Here is a 20,089-nt window from a genome sequence, read left to right as displayed (position 1 = left end):
CCAATAAGGCCTCTTTTGGGTTGACCCCTTTAAAGATCACAAGAATGGTAAACTGTGTCCATTTTGCCCTGTAGAAGCGTTGCGTCAAAGGTTTCCTAGCAGTAGAGATGACACCCAGGACCTCCTGGTCTCAGATCACCTGCTGGTGATCCACAAGGCTGTGAGATAAAGACTCTTCACATCTGGATGAAGTATTGATCCTTGCTCTCTGGCAAGATAGGTTGGGATGGCTGGGTAGGGACAGATGCCTGACATTTGGCCATGGGTAGCAGAGTGGAGGCCACCATGGCTAGCAGAGTGAAGGCTTGTTAAGGCTACCAGGAAGTGATGAAGATGCAATCTGCTGCTTCCTCTCTGATCTTGTATAGAACTGTTTGAATGAGTGTAAAACATGTATAGCAGTTCCTTGCTCCAAGACAGAAGCGCATCTCCCAAGGAGTAGCATACTTGGCCCAGTCCACTGCAGAACTGTGTACATTGTTTGTTTTCCTTGGTGGCAAAAATGTCTATGTGTGGATGATTCCATCTGTTGAAGAGGCCCGGCACCACTGAGAGGTCCAATGTCTATTTGTGGGATGTATTTGTTGTGTCTGATTCAAGGAGTCGGCCCATATATTTCCCTTCCTTGCAATGTGTATCGCAGAAGGCCAGATCTGATGATGGAGGTACCACATCTACTCATGGCTAGGCATGACAATGTTGGAAAGTGTGCTCCCCACCTCATGGTAAAGATATGACATCGTGGTTGCATTGTCTGTCATAGCCTGCACCGAATGGCCTGTTAGCAGGGGCTGCCTCATCTGAAGGGTGCTGTAGAACAGATAGGGTCCACCACTTTGGTGTACTCTATAGAGGTTTTCTAATTTTTTTGAAGTTGAAGTGGGAGTGGTAAGGGTAGTGGTGCTGCAGAACCAAATTGGATAAGGCCAAACACAGGATCTGCAGTCTCATGTTTCAGTTGCTGTGTCTCTAAGCCCAAGACTGACATCATACGCTGGACCTGTTCAGAGTATGGTCTATAATCCTCAGGAAGGGACTGGTTCTTATCTGCACCCAGAGGAATTCTGGGGATTTCTTTGGGTCCTTATTTACACAGGACATAGCATCATCCTCAGTCTGAGGCAGATAAAAACCCCATGAGGTGTCAGCCTTTGTATCTGGCACAGTCTTGACTGGTTGTGGTGGCAATCCATGCTTTGTGACTGGCTGCCTTTTGTCTCAGGTTTGGGTTCCTTATTTTTCCTATTAAAGGAAGGAGAGTGGGAAAGAAAATGTTATATTCACACAAGCAGTGACCATTCACATGCAAACAGGGTGGACCTGCCCAGCAAAGGGGACAACCTATTGCTGTTGTCACAAGACCAGCTCTCCTCCCAGCTAGATTTGGGCTACAACAGAAGTGGTAAGCCCTGTCCCTCTTTTCAGGTACCCAATATCTGTGCCAATGGTGATATACCACAGAACTGGGTTCTACACACATATATTCATAATGCGGTCTGTGGCTGTCATGAGCATAATATTTTCAGAAGACTCTCTAGCGAGGTCCAGACAACTAAAAAGTCCTCTTGTTCTCCCTCTCTCCAAACCCTGGGATGCTTACCCTTACCGTGTTGCTGCTTCACCCAAGCTTGGTCCACTGGCTTCCCTTATTTAGCAGGCTTAAGCCCCGAGGAGGAAGCCTTAGGTGTTAGCAGCGCCTGCCCCTTTAAGAGAGGGAGAACAGTGCTGGATGTGTCTCAATCTGTGTAGGCTGCTTGGGTTCCTGAGAGCACAGCATACCAGAGCTGGTACAGCGCTACTTGGATAGCTGGCTAGTGGGAACATAGATCAGGGATAGCTGGCTAGTGGGAACTATATCAGGCCCAAGACCCATCTAATCCAGTATCCAGTTTCGCACCACTGTGCCCACCAGATGCCGCTGGAAGCCTACAGACAGGAGTGAGGGCATGCCCTCTCTCCTGCCATTACTCCCCTGCAACTGGTACTCAGAGGCATCCTACCTCTGAGGCTGGAGGTGGCCTATAGCCCTCTGACTAGCAGCCGTTGATAAACCTCTCCTCCATGAAGTCATCCAAACGCCTCTTAAAGCCATCCAGGTTGTTGGCTGTCACCACATCTTGTGGCAGAGAGTTCCACAAGTGGATCACGCGTTGTGTGAAAAAGTACTTCCGTTTGTTGGTCCTAGACCTCCTGGCAATCAGTTTCATGGAGTGACCCCTGGTTCTAGTGTTGTGTGAGCGGGAAAAGAATTTCTCTCTCTCCACTTTCTCCACACTATGCATGATTTTATAGACCTCTATCATGTCTCCCTGCAGCCATCTTTTTTCTAAACTAAAAAGCCACAGGTGCTGTAGCCTTGCCTTATAAGGAAGGTGCTCTAGGCCCCTGATCATCTTGGTTGCCCTCTTCTGTACCTTTTCCAGTTCTACAATGTCCTTTTTTAGATGTGGTGACCAGAGTTGTACACAGTACTCCAGGTGTGGCTGAACCATCATTTTGTATAATGGCATTATAATATTAGCAGTTTTATTTTCAATCCCCTTCCTAGTGATCTCTAGCATGGAATTGGCCTTTTTCACAGCTGCCATGCACTGATTCGACACTTTCAACGATCTGCCCACCATAACCCCAAGAACTCTCTCTTGGTGAGTCACTGACAGCTCAGATCCCATCAGCGTATATGTGAAGTTGGGATTTTTCATCCCAATGTGCATCAATTTACACTTGCAAACACTGAACCACATTTGCCATTTTGTCACCCAGTCACCCAGTCTGGAGCGATCCTTTTGGAACTCCTCACAATCAGTTGTGGATTTCACTACCCTAAAGAGTTTGGTGTCTGCAAATTTGGCCACATCGCTGCTTACTCCAACTTCTAGAAATTTATGAATAAATTAAAGAGCACCGGTCCCAATACAGATCCCTGGGGGACCCCACTTCTTACTTCCCTCCATTGTGAAAATTCTCCATTTATACCTATCCTCTGTTTCCTGTTATTCAGCCAGTTACTAATCCACACATGAACCTGTCCACTTATCCCATGACTGCTGAGTTTACTCAAGAGCCTTTGGTAGGGAACTTTGTCAAAAGCTTTTTGTAAGTCCGAGTATATTATATAAACCGGATCCCCTTTAACCACATGCTTGCTGACACTCTCAAAGAACTCCAAAAGGTTTGTGAGGCAAGACTTCCCCTTGTAGAAGCCATGCTGGTTCTCCTTCAGCAAGGCCTTTTCCTCTATACGGTTAACAATTTTGTCCTTAAGTATGATTTCCATCAATTTACCCGGCACCGAAGTTAAGCTGACCGGCCTGGTCCCTCTTTGAAAATCAGGGTTACATTGGCTACTTTCCAGTCATTTGGTACAGAGTCTGATTGTAGGGGCAAGTTGCATATTTTTGCTAGGAGATCAGCAATTTCACATTTGAGTTCCTTCAGAACTCTTGGGTGGATGCTATTTGGTGGATGCTATTTGGTCCTGGCGATTTGTTAATTTTTAGTTTTTTGAGACAGTTTTAACACATCTTCCCTTGTCACCTCAAAATGGCCCAGTTCTTCAGCCTCTAAACCTGAAAAGCTCAATTCTGGAGAGCGTATATGGTCAGTATCCACCACCATGAAGACAGAGGCTAAGAACGAATTCAGCTTCTCTGCAATTTCCTTACCCTTCTTAATAATCCCTTTCACACCCTCATCATCTAAGGGGCCAACCACCTCCCTGGCAGGTTTTCTACTTCTGATATATTTAAAGAAGTTTTTGTTATCCCTCTTGACACTTCTAGCTATCACATACAGATAAGTAAAGTAAAAGTAGGGGCAGTTGAACCTTGGGTGAAATTCAATGCGAGTGAAAGTAAGCTTACCAAGATTGATATTATGCAGATTAAGTTAATTTGCATATATTTTCTTTGCACAGTGTATTATGCATAAAAGACTCAGCATTTCAGCTTCCATTAGGAATAAGCAAGTTCAAGATTAGAATTTAAAGGCTAGTAGAGGCAGAGAAAGTTGTGTTGTGAGACAAAGATAAATACAGACGACACTGAACACTTGTCTTCTGAACATTTCTGAGCTCCAATTTGTTTGAACAGCAAAAGACAACCAAATTTCATATACTTGGTGTTTTTGTGATGAGTCTATAGTGTACACAAACCTGCTAAACAATGGATTAACTCAAGACTTTATTTGCAATGGACATTGTATACACAGAGACGGGCAATTCCCATACCATACAGCCTTAAATGCATTGTCTCATACATAATCCCCCCTACAACCTTCCCAGAAATATATGAACTAACTGCAGACACACTGCACAGATTGCATTAGCTTTGGAAAATTAAGCCTAACATTTAAACACAGTCCAAGCTCATAGCTTTCATATTTCCAACTCCCTTCTCACAGAACCACATCAAATTGCTCATTCATGAACATCCTAGTCAGTAAAACATATACTCTCTACATTTCAAACACAAAGCTCCATTTACAATCCTAATACATTAATACAATCCCATACATTAACATATGAAGATGGGGCAAACCATTTGCACAGTATTCTCAATGCAAGAGCCTCATTTATCCACATCTCTAAATAGTAAAACCTTTCCATTTTCATCATCGTTCATTAGGTATGACAGGCCTGATAACACCAAGGGTTGGCTCAGATGTAACTCAGAACCTCAGTTAAATTTAACTAAGGTGTACGAAATAAGCAAAGAATGGCACTGCAGACCATCACCAATGCCTTGTTTCTCTTAACTATGGTTTGTAAGTGGCCTGTCCACTGTCTTAGCCTCCTATGAAGGGCTCATATGCCAAACAAGGCTGCCCTGCTCTGTCCTATGGGCAAGCCTTTGCCCTGTCACCCACTTCCCAGCCCCTGGTTCTGATTAAAAAGGGGGTAGACTCACCTGGATTGAGCCCCTTGAGCTTTTTCTGTCCACTTTTGGAATTCTCCAGATGCTCTCGGCTCCCTACAGAAGGCAGTAGGAGATGCTGCAGTGCTAATCCTCCCATCCCCCAGCTACAGTCTCATAGCAAGCTGTCTTCTCACCTATCTATAGTCCAAGCACAGTTAACCATTTCTTACCTACACCTAAACTAGCAGAAAGCAACACTCACCTTTACTGGGGAAGTTGAGAGACATTGAAAGGAGTCAGAGGGGAAAGTGAATTGAAGGACAGGGTTAAATAGAAATCACTAGTCTGGGTTTAAATCACTACTCCGGGGTAAGGGATAGGCAAAAGAGAACACTGTTAGAAGGCAAAAGAAAAATAACTTGATAGTAACTGCATACCTGAGCAAGCAGGGAATGACTGACAGGACACACAGAAAAGGGAGAGTTGCGGGGTGAAAGGGTAAACTGAGGAAAATTTCCTGTGGCTACAGCGTTATAGTTCATGGTGGTTAAGGAATGACCACCATGCAGTGTTAGAACTAAGGGAGGGAAATAGAAGGCACATTTTGGAGAGCAGAACTACATGATGGCCCCAAACCATGGAGAATGCTCATTCATGAATATACGTACTTTCTGTCCCTTTGAGCTTTGTAAGCAGTGATGTTGTAAAACTGTATGAAATGTCTATGGCACATTCCCTTCTACAAATGCCTCACATAAGACACCCTTGTAAGGGGGAGCAGTGAGGCACACCCTCACTGAACTAAACAGCAAACAAAAACAAAACCACAACAAAACAGGGGCTGTTCTGCTCCACTCTTGCTAGTAGAGCAGAATACAAGAATACAAAAGCAGAATACAAGAAACGAGGTAGATAAAGATTGGGTTGAGAAAAGTATTTCGGCGCAGCCTGTGTTGTCGTCTTATTGTAGTGTCAACAGGCTGTTGGACTTCAGCTCTGGCAAGGATGAGATTAGTAAGGGTGTGTGCAGATCATTTTCTGTGGTTTGGTCTGAATTCGGACTGACCCGCTGGCACCCGAACTGATTTAGTTGAACCGACAGGCCAGCTGCAGCGTCACCCACCTCCCCAGCAGCCTGGCCGCCATAAGTACCGACCAGGCTGCCAGCCTGGCACTCACTCACCTGGCCTCGGCAACCTGGCCAGGCTTCTGGGGGAGCACCGCTGCATTTTCAGATTCCCAGGGCAGGAGCAGTACCAGACCAGTAAGCTGGCAGCACCTTCTCATTTATTCTCACACTCATGGCCCCCCTACTGACACCTGTCCATCACCTGCCACCCTAACTTAAGCTTTATCCCCTTTATTTTCCCACGCACATAGCCGCTCAAACCAATGAACCGGTCCAATGCGAACCGGGCTGGATTCGGTTTGATCTTGGACCGGTCCGTCTTTCCTGAAGGCCAGTCTGGTTCAACATTGAACTGGCTTAGTTCATAGTGGATCAGTTCACTATCGAACCATTCATGCACACTCTTAGGGAGTAGCAGGAAGGCAGAGTGGTCTTTAATTCTCTCTGCTAAAAGCCTCTGGACTTAACACGAAAAGTGAATCTTGTGAGCAACTTTGTTTCCACGCAAAGATTGGAGAGATGATGTAAGATGCTGCTAGGCAGTCTAGTGGAGATTTCAAGCTGGTACACAAAAGAGACTCTCGCAGCCTAGAGTGGCTGTGTTTTGTGGCTGCTTTGGCCATGAAAGCAGCCCTTGGAGTCAAAGAAACACAACTTCTGAGGGTGGGTAAGGACATAACATGGGACTAAGGTTATACTCAACTTGGGTATATAAGTCAACTTCAAATTTAGGGTTTCAATCTTGGTTAGGCCATAAACAAACAGCAGTTAGTACTATAAATGTGAATTCAGATGATAAAAGCAACCTAGGCTACATGAAATAAAGAGGTTCCATGTGACAATTGAACCAACTCTTAATCACAAGATTGTTTGTGCCAGACACCCCAGCACATAGCCTGCTCTACTCTTTTATCCAATTAATCAGGGAACTGTACTTAGGGTCAAAGAATTTTAGAACCTGGACCTAATGACCTTATGGGCCCCCCCCCTCTCCCCCTCTCTCTGTTGATTTCAACCCACTGTTTCTAGTCCTGTCCTCAGGAGCAACAGAAAACAAGTCCATTACTACTTCTACCTCTACCTCTACCGCTCTCTCGCTCTCTCTCGGCTTCCTAAACGTAGGCCAGATTCTTGTTGCATCACATCAATGAATTCAAAAATTAAAATCAAAACAAATGTCCTTGCTTCACAGTTCTCACGCAGACCTTCTGGATCGCAAAACAACCAATGTGCATTTGTGGGGGGAGGAGGGATGTTGTTTGTTTATTTGTATGTTAACATTTAGTTCCACTTTCACTAGGTGTGAAATACTCTATAGCAGGGTTTCTTAACCTTGGGCCTCCAGATGTTGTTGGACTACAACTCCCAGAATCCCCAGACATGGCCTTTATGGCTGGGGATTCTGAGAGTTGTAGTCCAACAACATCTGGGGCCCCAAAGTTAAGAAACCCTGTTCTATAGATACAAATATCTCTTTCTGGCAGCTTTACTACAGCAGGGGGAAAATTCAGTAAAAGCCACAGGATTGACTGATTTATTTGAAATTAAAAAAAAATACAAGTCTTGCAATCCTGTTTGACATCTGCCCCACTTCTCTGGAACTCCCTTCCCCTTCAGATTCGTTTAGCCCCTTCCTTACTGATTTTTAAATCTCTATTGAAGACTTTTCTTTTTCACCAGGCTTTTGCCCTGTAGTTTACCTATTTGGTTTTTTCTTTTTTGTTAGTTACTTTAGTTTTAAATTTAGAATGTAATTTTAATGTTGTCTTGCTTTGCATGTTTTTGTACAACCGCCCAGAGTCTTCGGAGTGGGCAGTATATTAAATGTTTTTAATAAATAAATAATAATAAAATAAAATCTGTGTCCAATTTCACAGCCTTATGCCCAGCCATTCCAGGCGATCTAAAAGTGGGGGCAGAAAATTGAGTCCCTTGCCCTTTTCTATGGAGGCAAAGGGTAGGTTTCTCCATACGAGGGGTGGAAGGATGGTCCAGGGGGAGGGCTCCAGTTCCAGAAGTTTTTGTAGTTTTCAGCCATGAAACAAACCACTTATAGAACTTTTTAAAAGTTTTTTAAAATTCAAAAATAATTAAAAATCAAAGAATTGACTAATCTGCTTCAAAATAATGTCTTACATCTGTGCCCAATTTCAAAGCCCTATGCTAAGCCATTCCTGGAGATCTAATGGGTTGGGCATGAAAGTGGGGTGCATTGCCCTTTTTTATGAAGGCAAAAGGCAGATTCGTCCATATGGGAATGGAATGATGGTCCGGGAAAACAAACCACACAAGCCACATAGTCCCCCCCGCACTTGTATTATCCAGGGCTTCATGGCTCTTCTTCAGGCAGGCAGACACCATCAGAGGCAGCAACAGGACAGAGAGAGTGTACTGGGCAGCGCTCTAGAGCCCAACATGGCCCTGGATTAAGTTAGAATAGGTAGATATGCCCCAAATGAGCTGAATCTATTTTCATTTTTACCCACTGGAAAATTACATTAAGTCTTCCTCCACTGCCTCTCTGTTTCATAATCATTGGAAACATTTTAGTTACTGACACTTCCGTATTTAAAGCAAACTACAACTAAGACTGTTGATCTTTCACTTAATGTGGGCAGGACAGTGCTGAAAGGCATCATCTCATACTGCGCGGGAGGAGGCTCTGTATGATAACAAAGAAATCCACAGGGCTCTGTGGGCACCAGGAGTCGACTCGACACTGACTTGACATCACACTTTACCTTTAGAAGAGGTTAGCCATTTGGGGTACCATTTTATTCCTGCATATACAATTCACTTTTTTTACTGCCTACAGCCACAGGTTTAGCTCTTTGCATATTACCTTGCTTGTCTTGCAATCACTAATGTAAATTTTAAGGTTTATGGTGGTCCTTTAAAAATTAAATATCTAAAAAGAGACAGTGTGCGTGTACACACTATGTTGCTCTGAATGTGCTGCTAAAGTGGAGTTGATCTCAGAAACCATACTGCATTCAAGATTAAAATTTTCAGTTGCAGAAAGCTGCATTTCTGGTCATGCTTGCCCACTGAAATAAGTTATTCAATTATGCTTAGTAGAAAGGCACAGGCACAAACATGTTGCTTGGTTTTGACCCATTGTCCTATATCTTTGGGAAACATCTGCATTAACTACCATGGAAGAGAGGAAGCAAAGATCTGTTAATGTAACTATGCCAAGTAATATAAGGACTCAAACCCAGATGCTAGAATGTTAAGCATTTCCTTTGCAACTATATCCTCTAGCCAAAGGTTAAAGAGAACATCTGACAGTCAGTATTATTAAACTCTGGGTGAATATTTTATTTGGTCTTCCAGAACTACGAATGCCCATGTGTACCATGCTTAGCAGAATTGTAGTCATTCTTTTAAAAAAATTACAATGTTGACACTATAAACTGAATCTACTTATTTTTAGTACTAATAATAAAATGTGATGTGACAGTTAGCTAATGAAAATTAGGAGAAACATGGTTCTTGGTTGACATGATATGATTCAGTGGAATAAAATACTGAACTACTGATTTGCAAGACTGTTAGTTGCAAATTTCAAAGCAACTTTATCATCTGCAATACTGGTGGCAGGAATATATAATATACTTCTAACAGTTATAAGCTCACAAACTAGTGCTTTTAGGCAGCTAACAACTTGTTCCTAACTCTCGCAGAAAATCAAGTCTGTTATGTGACAACGTCCTACAATCTTAAATTAAGTCATTACTTTCTCTTTTACTCTTCCAGTCTAAACTCTTTTGGGTGCAAATATTTGTTTTATTTAGCACAAAAGTGCAAACAGAACACACATAGCTAACAACAAAAGTAGCAGCACAAAACACAAAGAATGTTTAGAGCAACACTGCAATATAAAAAGAATGACATTTATGCTGATCTTAGACAACTCCGCCTCTATGGTAACAGCTTGCTGGCATCAACCATGGAATATAGTAATAAAAGTTGCTTAGATAGGTTAGGACAATGTTTGCATATTAATAAAATAATACTACTGTTACATCAGTACATCAGTTACATCAGTAATACAAAAATGTTTTTGTAAACTCTTTTAGATTAGGAACGCCTGTAAATTCTGCCAAAATAGCATTCCGGATTCCAGAAGCATTTAGGGCCTCTCTTCATGTGGCATATATGGGAAATATTAGGCCCTCTCTTCCACTGCTTCCACATCCCAGTGCCCCTACTATAGCACTGTCTCTATGCCTCAAGAAACTCTTGAGTCAGGAGTTCTATCCCTCCCCTTCCCCTCCCGCACAGTTTGAGAAGAATCGTAGCTGGGGAACCAGACATCCTATACAATATAAAACCAAAACTTTAGGGAAAGGTGAAGAGAGCATTCCCTTCCAGTTGTAGAGACCTGTAACTTAGGTTTTAATTTTATAAATAAAGGATTCGTAAAAGGAAGATGACAATATTTTTCTACTACTAAAAAACAAAGCTAATAATTGTCTCTGATCTGAATCAATAATGTAATACCCAAATATGCTGAATAACTAAAATACCACCTCGTGTTTACAACTTAAGCATTTCTGTATGTCTGAAGTCCCTCATTATTGAAAAGCTACCAAAAAAACAACAACAACCCTTGCAGCCCAATCTACAGCCTACTTAAGTTAAAATACCTGAAGTGAAAAGAAATTAAGTCAGTCTGAATCCAAATACTCCGACTTCCTGGAGCTGTTGATTGTACTATATGTAGTCATTACTTAAAGGATTTGTTGTACATAAATGAAAACTCTCCAAAAAAAAATCTTCTTTTATAGTTCCTGAATCCTATTTGATGCAACTACAAGCTGCTCTTTAGTTACAATTGCTGGCTGCAAATTGTGCATTTGCTAGTTGGAAACATTGTAGTACCTTTTGCAACATTTTTCACATCGTAAAGTTAAGGGTGGGGGTTGGTAGTTGTTGTTGTTTTAAATAACCTCAAAAATTCCTGCTGAAATGTCAGTCAACTATAAAGCTCTGCTGAATAGCCAAAATATAGGCCTGGTTTTAAAATCAGCAAGAAAAAAAAGATGATAAATTTAAATTAATAAAAATGAAGTTTTTCACTCTGAAATGTACATTTCCCTTGTACAAGCATGATTACAAACTGGTTGCTCTAAAAATTAAGGCATATCAGTTTGCAAATAGAGCCTACATGCAACCTAAAAGCTTAATCAAACATTTCATGATGCAGTATTTTGCATTACAAAATTCTATCTGCTTAAAGACCATGCAGATTGCAGTTTGACTTTCTCTGTACAAATGTAAGGATTCAGAACAAAATAACCTACCAGAATCCTATGCATACTTGTTTGAATCTAAGTCCCACTAAATAAAGTAGGACTTTCTTCCAAACAAATATGCACAATATGACTTTCGGAAATCAAGATAATTATTAAACAAATAGTGTTTTCCCCCCCTTGAGATGGAAAGCAAACACCCATTCTATTTGGTACAGTAATACTCATAATATGGTAATTGAGAAAGTGCATAGCTCAGGTAGCTGGAGGGCATAAAAATAAGATCACTCATATGGACTCCGTAGATTATCCTGGTAAGGCATCTTTTGGATCTAGCACCTATGACAACTTCTTAGTCTCTTAGAAAGCCTACGAATAAAATGCCCATTACTTACAGCGTCATTTATTATGACAAATATCTAGCTTTAAGCCTGAAGTGGCAGGATTGTGCCACTACCATCTTGTTCACTTACCATTTTTCTCATACCTTAAAAATAAAACAAAATGCTACTTAGAAAAGTAGGATGTCTCAGAATGATGCTAGAGGACATAAACCTTACAGTTGTTCAAAGTTATATTTACTATCAACATTTAGCAAGTAAGAAAAACATTTAAGTATACAAGTAAACTCACATCCCTATATGTTTTAGACTACCTATTATTTAACTAGTATTTGAAACTCCAAGCAAAGTGCTACCTCAAATGTAAACTGGCTATTAGTCATTGACACACACACAATAAAAAGGGAACTCTTAACATTACAGTGCCATTACACCCTCTTTTCCTGAGGACTATACAATTTTCCAAAGACTATTTGATCTATCAAAATAATTTTACATAACAAATTTTTCAGAATACATGTCATTTTCATAGATTAAATCTTTAAGAATTGACTCCTATAATTTGAAATATTTGTGTCGCCTCACTTTAGCATTCAGCAAGGGGGGGGATACAATTTGGTTCTTTACCAAGACTACATATTCCTACGGGAGGGGAGGGTCATAAAAATGTGGGTATAACTGTACATGTGCATGCACAAGCCAAATTAAATATGATAAATAAATTCTGTAATTCAGATAACCTGATTTTTAAACTGAAAAAAATGCAGGTCTCCTAAAATAACTAGCTATTTGCTTACAAATATTCCACAAACCTTCCAGAGAACTCATCTGAACACCATCACAAATTGAAACTCAAAAAACTATGATCAACTAAACAAGTATTTGAAATGAATGGCTTTTTCTTATATTATGTTCCTTTAACAGACAAATGCTGTAATACCTGCTTGACCAGTTTGAGGATTATTTAGCTACAGGACTGCAAAGAGTAGGTTAGAATGACTTTAAAAGGTCTCTTAATTCCTAGTCAGTTCTAGGATAATTAGATATCTGAACAACATTCATCTTCTACAAACAACACCAGATTTAAACATTTCATAAAGTTATTCCTCGAGACATCAAGCATCAGCCATAAGGCCAAACTCTTTCAAAACCATTTTAAAACTAAATTTATCCTAACTGAAAACATTCAGTTCTACATACACAGAAGCCCAAGCAGTTTTGGCTACAGTTATGTCACTGAGCTATATCAGTAAGCAACAATACTGTATTTACCTGAATCCAAGACTAGGTTTTCTCCCAGGTTCTTTGCTGTTAGAATTTTTTTAGGGGGGGGGGCTTAAATTCAAGGTCATCTTCTATTTGAGTAAATACAGTAGGATTACCGGTACTTGTTCTAGTAACTTTAAACAAAACAAATTTATTCAACACAAAACTTTATAATCTACATTAAATTAAGTCTCAGAATGTCAATCATTTTTAAAACTAAATCCTATCTACCTTTGATTTATCAAGGCCTTTTTTAGAACTGGCAGGGAGACAAGTCATATGTCACTAAAAAAAGGAAACATTAATTTGGGTGGCATAAATTAGCTGCAGCAATGCTTCTGACTAGGGATGCTGTAGGATCTTAGAAAAAACAACAAAATATGCTCCCAAATGAGTTTCAGGACAAGAAAAAAGTCCACAGGAGTACAAGGAGCTCTTGTATTATGTTTGAAAATATGGATGTCAGGGTTCCCCCCCCCCAAATCTAAAATAAATTTAAACATACTAAATTGCTGAAACTCACCCATGATTTTTATTTTAAAAATACACACAATAAAAAACAACAATACTGAACTCCAGGAGAAAGAAATTCAATTTGTGTGGGTTTAAAAAAAAATAAATTTAGGAAGTGCTGGAGGGTGGGCTTTGGGGGGGGGAGGGGTGTTGTTAATAGTGTGAGGGTCTTTGTCCATAATCCACTAAACATTTGAAAATCTTCAATTCTTCCTAGAAACCAATTGGAACAGATCTCAAGGGATATCAAATGGGCAGGAAAGTCTACTCATTCCTATTTTTGGACCCAACTGCCAGTGTTTGAAAACTGAAAACTAAAAGAAAATGGGGGGGGGGAGTACATATAGAACAGCTAACTACGGTCTTCTGAAAGGTATGGACTGATATGAGGAAAATTATTCAAAGTAGTCCCACTGAAATTAAAAGGACAACTTTTCCTTTTAATTTCAATGGGACTACTTTGAGTAAATTTCCTCAATCTACAAGCTGGTTTCTTTAAGGCTGTCTAAGCAGGGTGCCAGATGGTAGATCATTTTATGTCCACGCTGATCGGGATTGCTGTGAAAGGAAGCAATCGGTAGTAAAGATTAAGAGAAATAACACATGCCTGATTCTGACCTTCACTCGAGGACTTTTGTTGGTGCATTCAGAATCACAATGCAGAGAGATTTCTACCTGAGAGGCAGATTCAAACTTCTGGAACTACCCAAGGCAATATTATAATAAAGGTGGTATAAATATTAAATTTGTATCTTGGCAGTGGCAAATAGATCAGTATAGGATGAAACAGCTCTGTTCAGTGCCTCAACTCAATGATTTTAGTGGATTTATTGTCACCGACTGCTTGGATTGCAGCATATATTTGGTATCAGAAGTCTGAAATGAACTTTTAAAAATTATTACATATTTGAAGAGGATTCAACTGAAACCTCAGGTCATATGGCCCTACATCAAGCTACACTGAACAGGGCTCAGACAGTCAGGAGAGGAATGTTGGCTGAAGCAAAGACATTGGGCACTCTTTCTTATGAAAATCACTAGTATTTTTAAGCCCGTTTAAATAACGGGCTCTAGTGGGGGTGGGGGTGTGCTAGTTTCCTCCTCCTCCCTTCTCACATGCTGGGCGGGGCTGGCAAGGAAGCAGATTCCTCCCCACCCCTTCCCTTCCTTCCTCCCATCCAGCACAGCCAGAGCAGAGCATTTGAACACATCTTCCCTTTACCGTCATTTCCATTCCATTCCATCTTCCTTCTCTCCCTCTGTAGTCCCCTCCTCTGTGTCAGTTTGCAAGCCCATCAGGTCAGGGACCTGTCTTGTTTGTTATTCTATAAAGTGCCATGCACACTGATGATTCTGTATGAGCATATAAAGTAAAACAACAACAACGTGTGAAAAGTGTGTCTGGCAGTAAAATTTGTTAAGCACGGCCATAGCCATTTTTACTTTGATTGATTGCTACAATGTGCAATCAAGGTAAAGCTCATTGGGATGCTTACCCCCAAGGAGGAAATCCAATGGGACTCTGGATCCCAAGGTAGTGTGCCTTGAGGACTGCAGCCTTAAGGAGTCCAGCCCACTTCCCTAGCATCCGTTCTCCCCAGACTGAAGGAGGTGGACAGGCATCCAGAGAACTCGAGTCAGTGTGCAAAAGAGCCCCCTTCGGGAGAAAGCCGCCATTCAGTCGCCGGCCGGAGCCTTTTGCTTGTTGCGGCGGAAGAAGGAGACAGCTGCAGCCCGCAGGCTTCCATAGCAACCGCCTGGGGAGTGAGAGGAGGAAGCCAGGAGAGGTGCAGGCTCGGTTTGGCGTGGTGTCCAGTTGCTAAGGATGGTGTCCCGTCGTCCGAGACCTTCAACAGCAACCGCAGGAGCAGCAGCCAGATAGGCGGCTGCAAGTTGGTGTTCGCCTGGAGGGGCTTCTCCTTGGCCGGCCCGCCCGCCCAGCGGCGGTTGCTTCTCACATTTATGTATGGAGCTTCGTTTGGTTTGGGGGGGGGGTGCTCCTTTAACTTTTTGAATTGTGCTTGGGCGGCCGGGCCAGACCCACCATTGCTGCCTCTGGGCTCTCCGCAGTAAAGACAATAGCGGTCAGGCCAGACACTTCTGCCGGCTCTCATCTCCCCGCCCGCCCCCCACACCTGATTAAGGGCCAAATCGACCCAAACAACTACCGCCACGGCAGCCGCCCACCCACCCTCCCAGCTGCCCGAGTCCTCCTCACCCCCGTCTTAGGCCCGCGTCAGTCGGGCAATCAAGGACCATAATCGGAGAAGGAGAGAGGAGCTCGCAAACAGAGCTCCTCTCTCTGCAAAGCCTCTGCCCGAACTGGCGGTTTGGGCGCAAAGGACGCCTGTTGCGTCCTATGCACCCAACATGCCAGTTCGGGCAGTGGCTTTGCAGAGAGAGGAGCTCTGTTTGCGAGCTCCTCTCTCCTTCTCCGATTATGGTCCCTGATGATCGCCCGACTGACGCGGGCCGAAGACGGGGGTGAGGAGGACTCGGGCAGCTGGGAGGGCAGGCGGGCAGGCAGTTGGCGGCAGCAATTATTTGGGCCGATTTGGCCCTTAATCAGGTGGGGGGGCGGTGGGAATGGCTGCTGGCGGCAAGTGAGAGAGCGGCGGGAGGGGTAAGTAAACCCTCCCACCGGTCTTAAAGGTACCCCCCCACACACTCTTTTCTTTTCTCCGGCCTTTTCTTCTTCTTCCCCGCTGCTCTCCCGGTTCCTCCGCTACTTTCACAACCCTCCCGGATCCCCCGCTGCCGGCTCAGCCCTCCCAGTTCCCCCGCTGCTGCTTCAGTTTTTGGCCCAGTTTCCCAGTTTCAGTTTTCGGCCCAGTTTCCCCCGCTGCTGCTTCACCAACATGGCCGCCCGTGTCAGGACAGCCGTATCTTTCACGGTCGTTCTGGGCATGCGCTCCGCGCATGCCCAGAACATCCGAGAAAGACATGGGCCGAAGACAGGCACGGGATCACGCTGTAGCTTCTTATTATAGAGAATAGGAAATGACCAGACTCCAAATGAAGATGCTGAGAAGAGACCTCTGCCAAAATCATGAAAGAGCAGCTCTGCCTATATCATGCTGCTAAGAAACAGGCTCCATCTTTCACAAACCGTATCTTGGAACTCAGGACTTGCCATATCAGCTGGTTTCCAGAGTGACTTCCATACCAGTTCGCATCCATATCAGACCACTGCATGGGTATTGAAGGTGTGTTTAAAAAAAAAAAAAAAGCACCTTCAAGACTAGATGAGGAGTAGCAAGGGTAAATTTTATAGTTGATGTTTCACGAAGAGAGGTGCGCGGGAAGTTCATTTTTGTCTATTATGTTGGTTATGGATATTATTGTTAAAATTAATAAAAATTGAATTTGGGGGGGGAAAAAAGACTAGATGAGGAGAGCTGGTCTTGTAGTAGCAAGCATGGCTTGTCCCCTTAGCTAAGCAGGGTCTGCCCTGGTTGCATATGAATGTGTGAGCACTGTAAGATATTCCCCTAGGGGATGGAGCCCCTCTGGGAAGAGCAGAAGGTTCCAAGTTCCCTCCCTGGCTTCTCCAAGATAGGGCTGAGAGAGATTCCTGCCTCCAACCTTGGAGAAGTCGCTGCCAGTCTGTGTAGACAATACTGAGCTAGATGGACCTACGGTCTAACTATGGCAGCTTTCTATGTTCCTATGTAGATGACATTTAATTTTATGTCTAGTTTGACTCTAAGATGCTGCCTAAGCAAAGTAAATGAAACTCTTCTAATATATATTAGAAACACAATTTATGTACCTGTACAAAAACATATGTGACAAAGTATTATTGAAGGTATCATCTCATACTGAGATGATGGAGGCAATGGTAAGGCAATGGTAAACCCCTTCTGTATTCTACCAAAAGAAAACCACAGGGCTCTGTGGGTGCGAGGAGTCTAAATCGACTAAATCGGCACACTTTACTTTTATTTTATTATTGGATATACACAGGTCAGGAAGCTGGAGTTCACAGCAGTTTCCTCACCCATGTGCTCAAAAGACACATATGTATGTCTTACCTCACACATCACAGTGTATGAAGGTGCCCTGCTAACTGAAGAAAGAGGCACTTTTCAAAATGGTGACTCTCTTTGTATTTAGCAGGGGGAGAGCAACTGTACCTATTCAGTACTAGCACAATATCCCTTCAGTGGCTGTTGCTGGTGCCTTGTGCTTCTTTTTAGATTCTAAGACCAAGTTTCAGAAAACAGTTATAACATAAAATGTCAATCCCAATTGTCTCCTCAGACATTGATACTAACAGAACATATTTGATTCTATACTAAACACATTTTCTAACATCCACTAGTTAAAATCTTTTCCAGACTCTTGCTTACAATTTTTCTTCATCACATTTGATGTTGCTTGAGTCTCACTCACAGGGTTATGAAAATTAAGGCATTTCAACAACAGTCAGGAATCTAAGATGTTTGCAGTACAGTTCACAACACAGTCTCAAAATCCACCTCAGCAGACGGTACGCCATGTCATGACTTGGAGATAATGCATGGAATGGTTCTCCATTCACATACTTCAGGAAGCCTTGGATTGAAGGAAGGGGAGTGGAAACCAGGATCATGTCCATTTACAAATAACTACATTTACACAGGGATTCTCAATGTTGGGTCCCCAGATGTTATTGGACTTCAACTCCCATAATCCCAGCCCCCAATGGCCTTTGGTTGGGAATTATGGGAGTTGAAGTCCAATAACATCTGGGGACCCAACGTTGAGAATCCCTGAACTAGCATATTACCTCCTCAGATCAAGCTATCTTCCCTCAAATAAAAGTCATTGAACATTCAGGATACATAGTAAAAGCAACATACAAAACAATGCTCTTGCCACAAGAGAACTTTTAATGACTCATAGTTATCACAAAAGCAGAAGTATCTCATTTGCCAACACTGTTGCTCTAATATCTTCTGTTTCACATACTTGCTAGACTAGAATATAAAGAATATCTTAGCCTTTAAAGTGATGCACCATAAGCAATTACAAGTCAGATACTAGTGAATACAGACTTACCTTCAATCCTTTTTAAAGCTGAGAGGCAAGTATCCCGGCTTGGAAACTCAAAGGGATTACTACAGGTCCTAATAGTATCACACTCGCATTTTCCATTGATTATATTGCAGCCTGTTATGAGGTTTTCATTGCAAGGCTCAAATCCAAGTAGCTGATCATCCCAGTTTTCATCTAAAAACCAAAATGAAACAACTATAATACCAGTAGCTCATTCATTTGTTTCAGTTAAGAGATCTTTTTTGCCAAACACCTATACATCTAAAAATATTTAAACTCATTTGCAAGAGTCTACCACGAAGCTCTGGAACTGAACAATTTACATTTTGGCTTTTAATTACAGCACCAAATTAAGAAGCTGTGTGTAATCACACACCCTACGAAATACTTCAATTCAGCACAAAAGTTTGAGAACCTTGGCACTTGCCTTCTCACTATCTCTTTTTATTACTCACTATCTATTACTAAAGGTTTTGCTAGCAGCTGTTAACTCCTGCTAACTGAACAAAAGAAGCACCTTTTTCAAGTCGTTATTCTCTTTATTTAACAGGGGGAGAGCAACTGGCCCTATCCATCCTCAGCACAGTATCCCTCCAGTGACTATTGCTGGTGTCTGTCTTGTGTTTCTTCTTTAGATCGTGAGCCCTTTAGGAACAGGGAGCCATTTTATGTATTTATGTATTTATATCTATGTAAACCACTTTGGAAATTTTTGTTGAAAAGCAGTATATAAATATTGGTAATATTCATAGCTGTAACATAATTGAAAGCGCAAAACCCAAAAGGCTGAAAAGAAAAGACATACACAGACAAGGCCTGGTATTTTCAAGACTCTTTATTGCTGAGCCTACTTAAATTCTGAACAGAAGCTAATAAGCAGTTTTGGACACCCCACCTGACAAGTTGATTACAGTATCCCTCTGAAAGACATCTAAGCAGATAAACATATTAGCAATTTTTAACAAGAAATTTTTCATCAACCCACCAAGAAGTTCCATAGCACTGACTCCCAGGTATTTTAACCTGTAGAAAAATCAAAATCTACTATGCATTTCAACCTATTAGCTCAAACACAGACATAAACAATATGAACTACCCACTCTCTCTTGCAGCATTATCTAGTAGCACCATGACCTCTTCCCCCTACAAACCTTTGGACCAGAGCTGAAACATTACATACAACAAGACGGTGCCAAATAAAATGGCATCCTTGCATCACATTTCTAATTCTCCATGATATTTAAGATCACTTGCCTTATGTTGTGATATAACTAGATTGTTCATTTTTATGCCTGAGCTCTACATCATTGGTTCTACAATGGCAGGACAGGAAAAAAAACTTGACAGTGAATGCAGTTTTTAGGCACAATACTGCATTGTCCATTACATATAGTTCCATCCTCTCCATATACTTGACAGCAATACAGGAACTACTGAAGCATGCCTTAACCCTAATCTGGTTAACCCACATCTGGAGTTATGATTTTTTACACATGGGTAGAACTTCCTACTCCCAAGTAGTCCCATTGGATACACTAGGAGCCCCCCAATTTTTCCAGGCCACAGAACTGACAATAATGTAACATTTTACTCCAGGGGAGTGCAGCGGTGACCCCCACATCCCAAGCATGACACTCTGTGTGACTGCACAGCTCATTGAGAATGTGAGTTCTCAGCTAAGAAAAA

The 20,089-nt window shown here is 42.1% G+C and overlaps 1 protein-coding gene across 5 annotated transcripts in view; it reads right to left on the bottom strand.

Annotated features, from left to right (window-relative positions):
* CRIM1 (cysteine rich transmembrane BMP regulator 1) overlaps positions 1-20,089 on the bottom strand; it is a 249,767-nt gene that overhangs the window by 193,551 nt on the left and 36,127 nt on the right. For 3 of the 5 annotated variants that reach the window (XM_053302986.1, XM_053302971.1, XM_053302965.1), the window contains exon 2: positions 18,407-18,577. The exons of 1 other annotated variant lie outside the window; for it this stretch is intronic. In XM_053302986.1, the coding sequence (XP_053158961.1) occupies positions 18,407-18,577 (171 nt within the window). Of the gene's footprint in view, positions 1-18,406; positions 18,578-20,089 lie in introns of those variants that run through there. One more of the 5 variants, XM_053302993.1, reaches the window with a different exon arrangement.

This window comes from Hemicordylus capensis, chromosome 1, assembly GCF_027244095.1.
Source record: "Hemicordylus capensis ecotype Gifberg chromosome 1, rHemCap1.1.pri, whole genome shotgun sequence".
Classification (NCBI taxonomy): domain Eukaryota; kingdom Metazoa; phylum Chordata; class Lepidosauria; order Squamata; family Cordylidae; genus Hemicordylus; species Hemicordylus capensis.
Note: the sequence above shows the minus strand (reverse complement) of the source record. Positions and strands in the feature narration are given on the sequence as shown.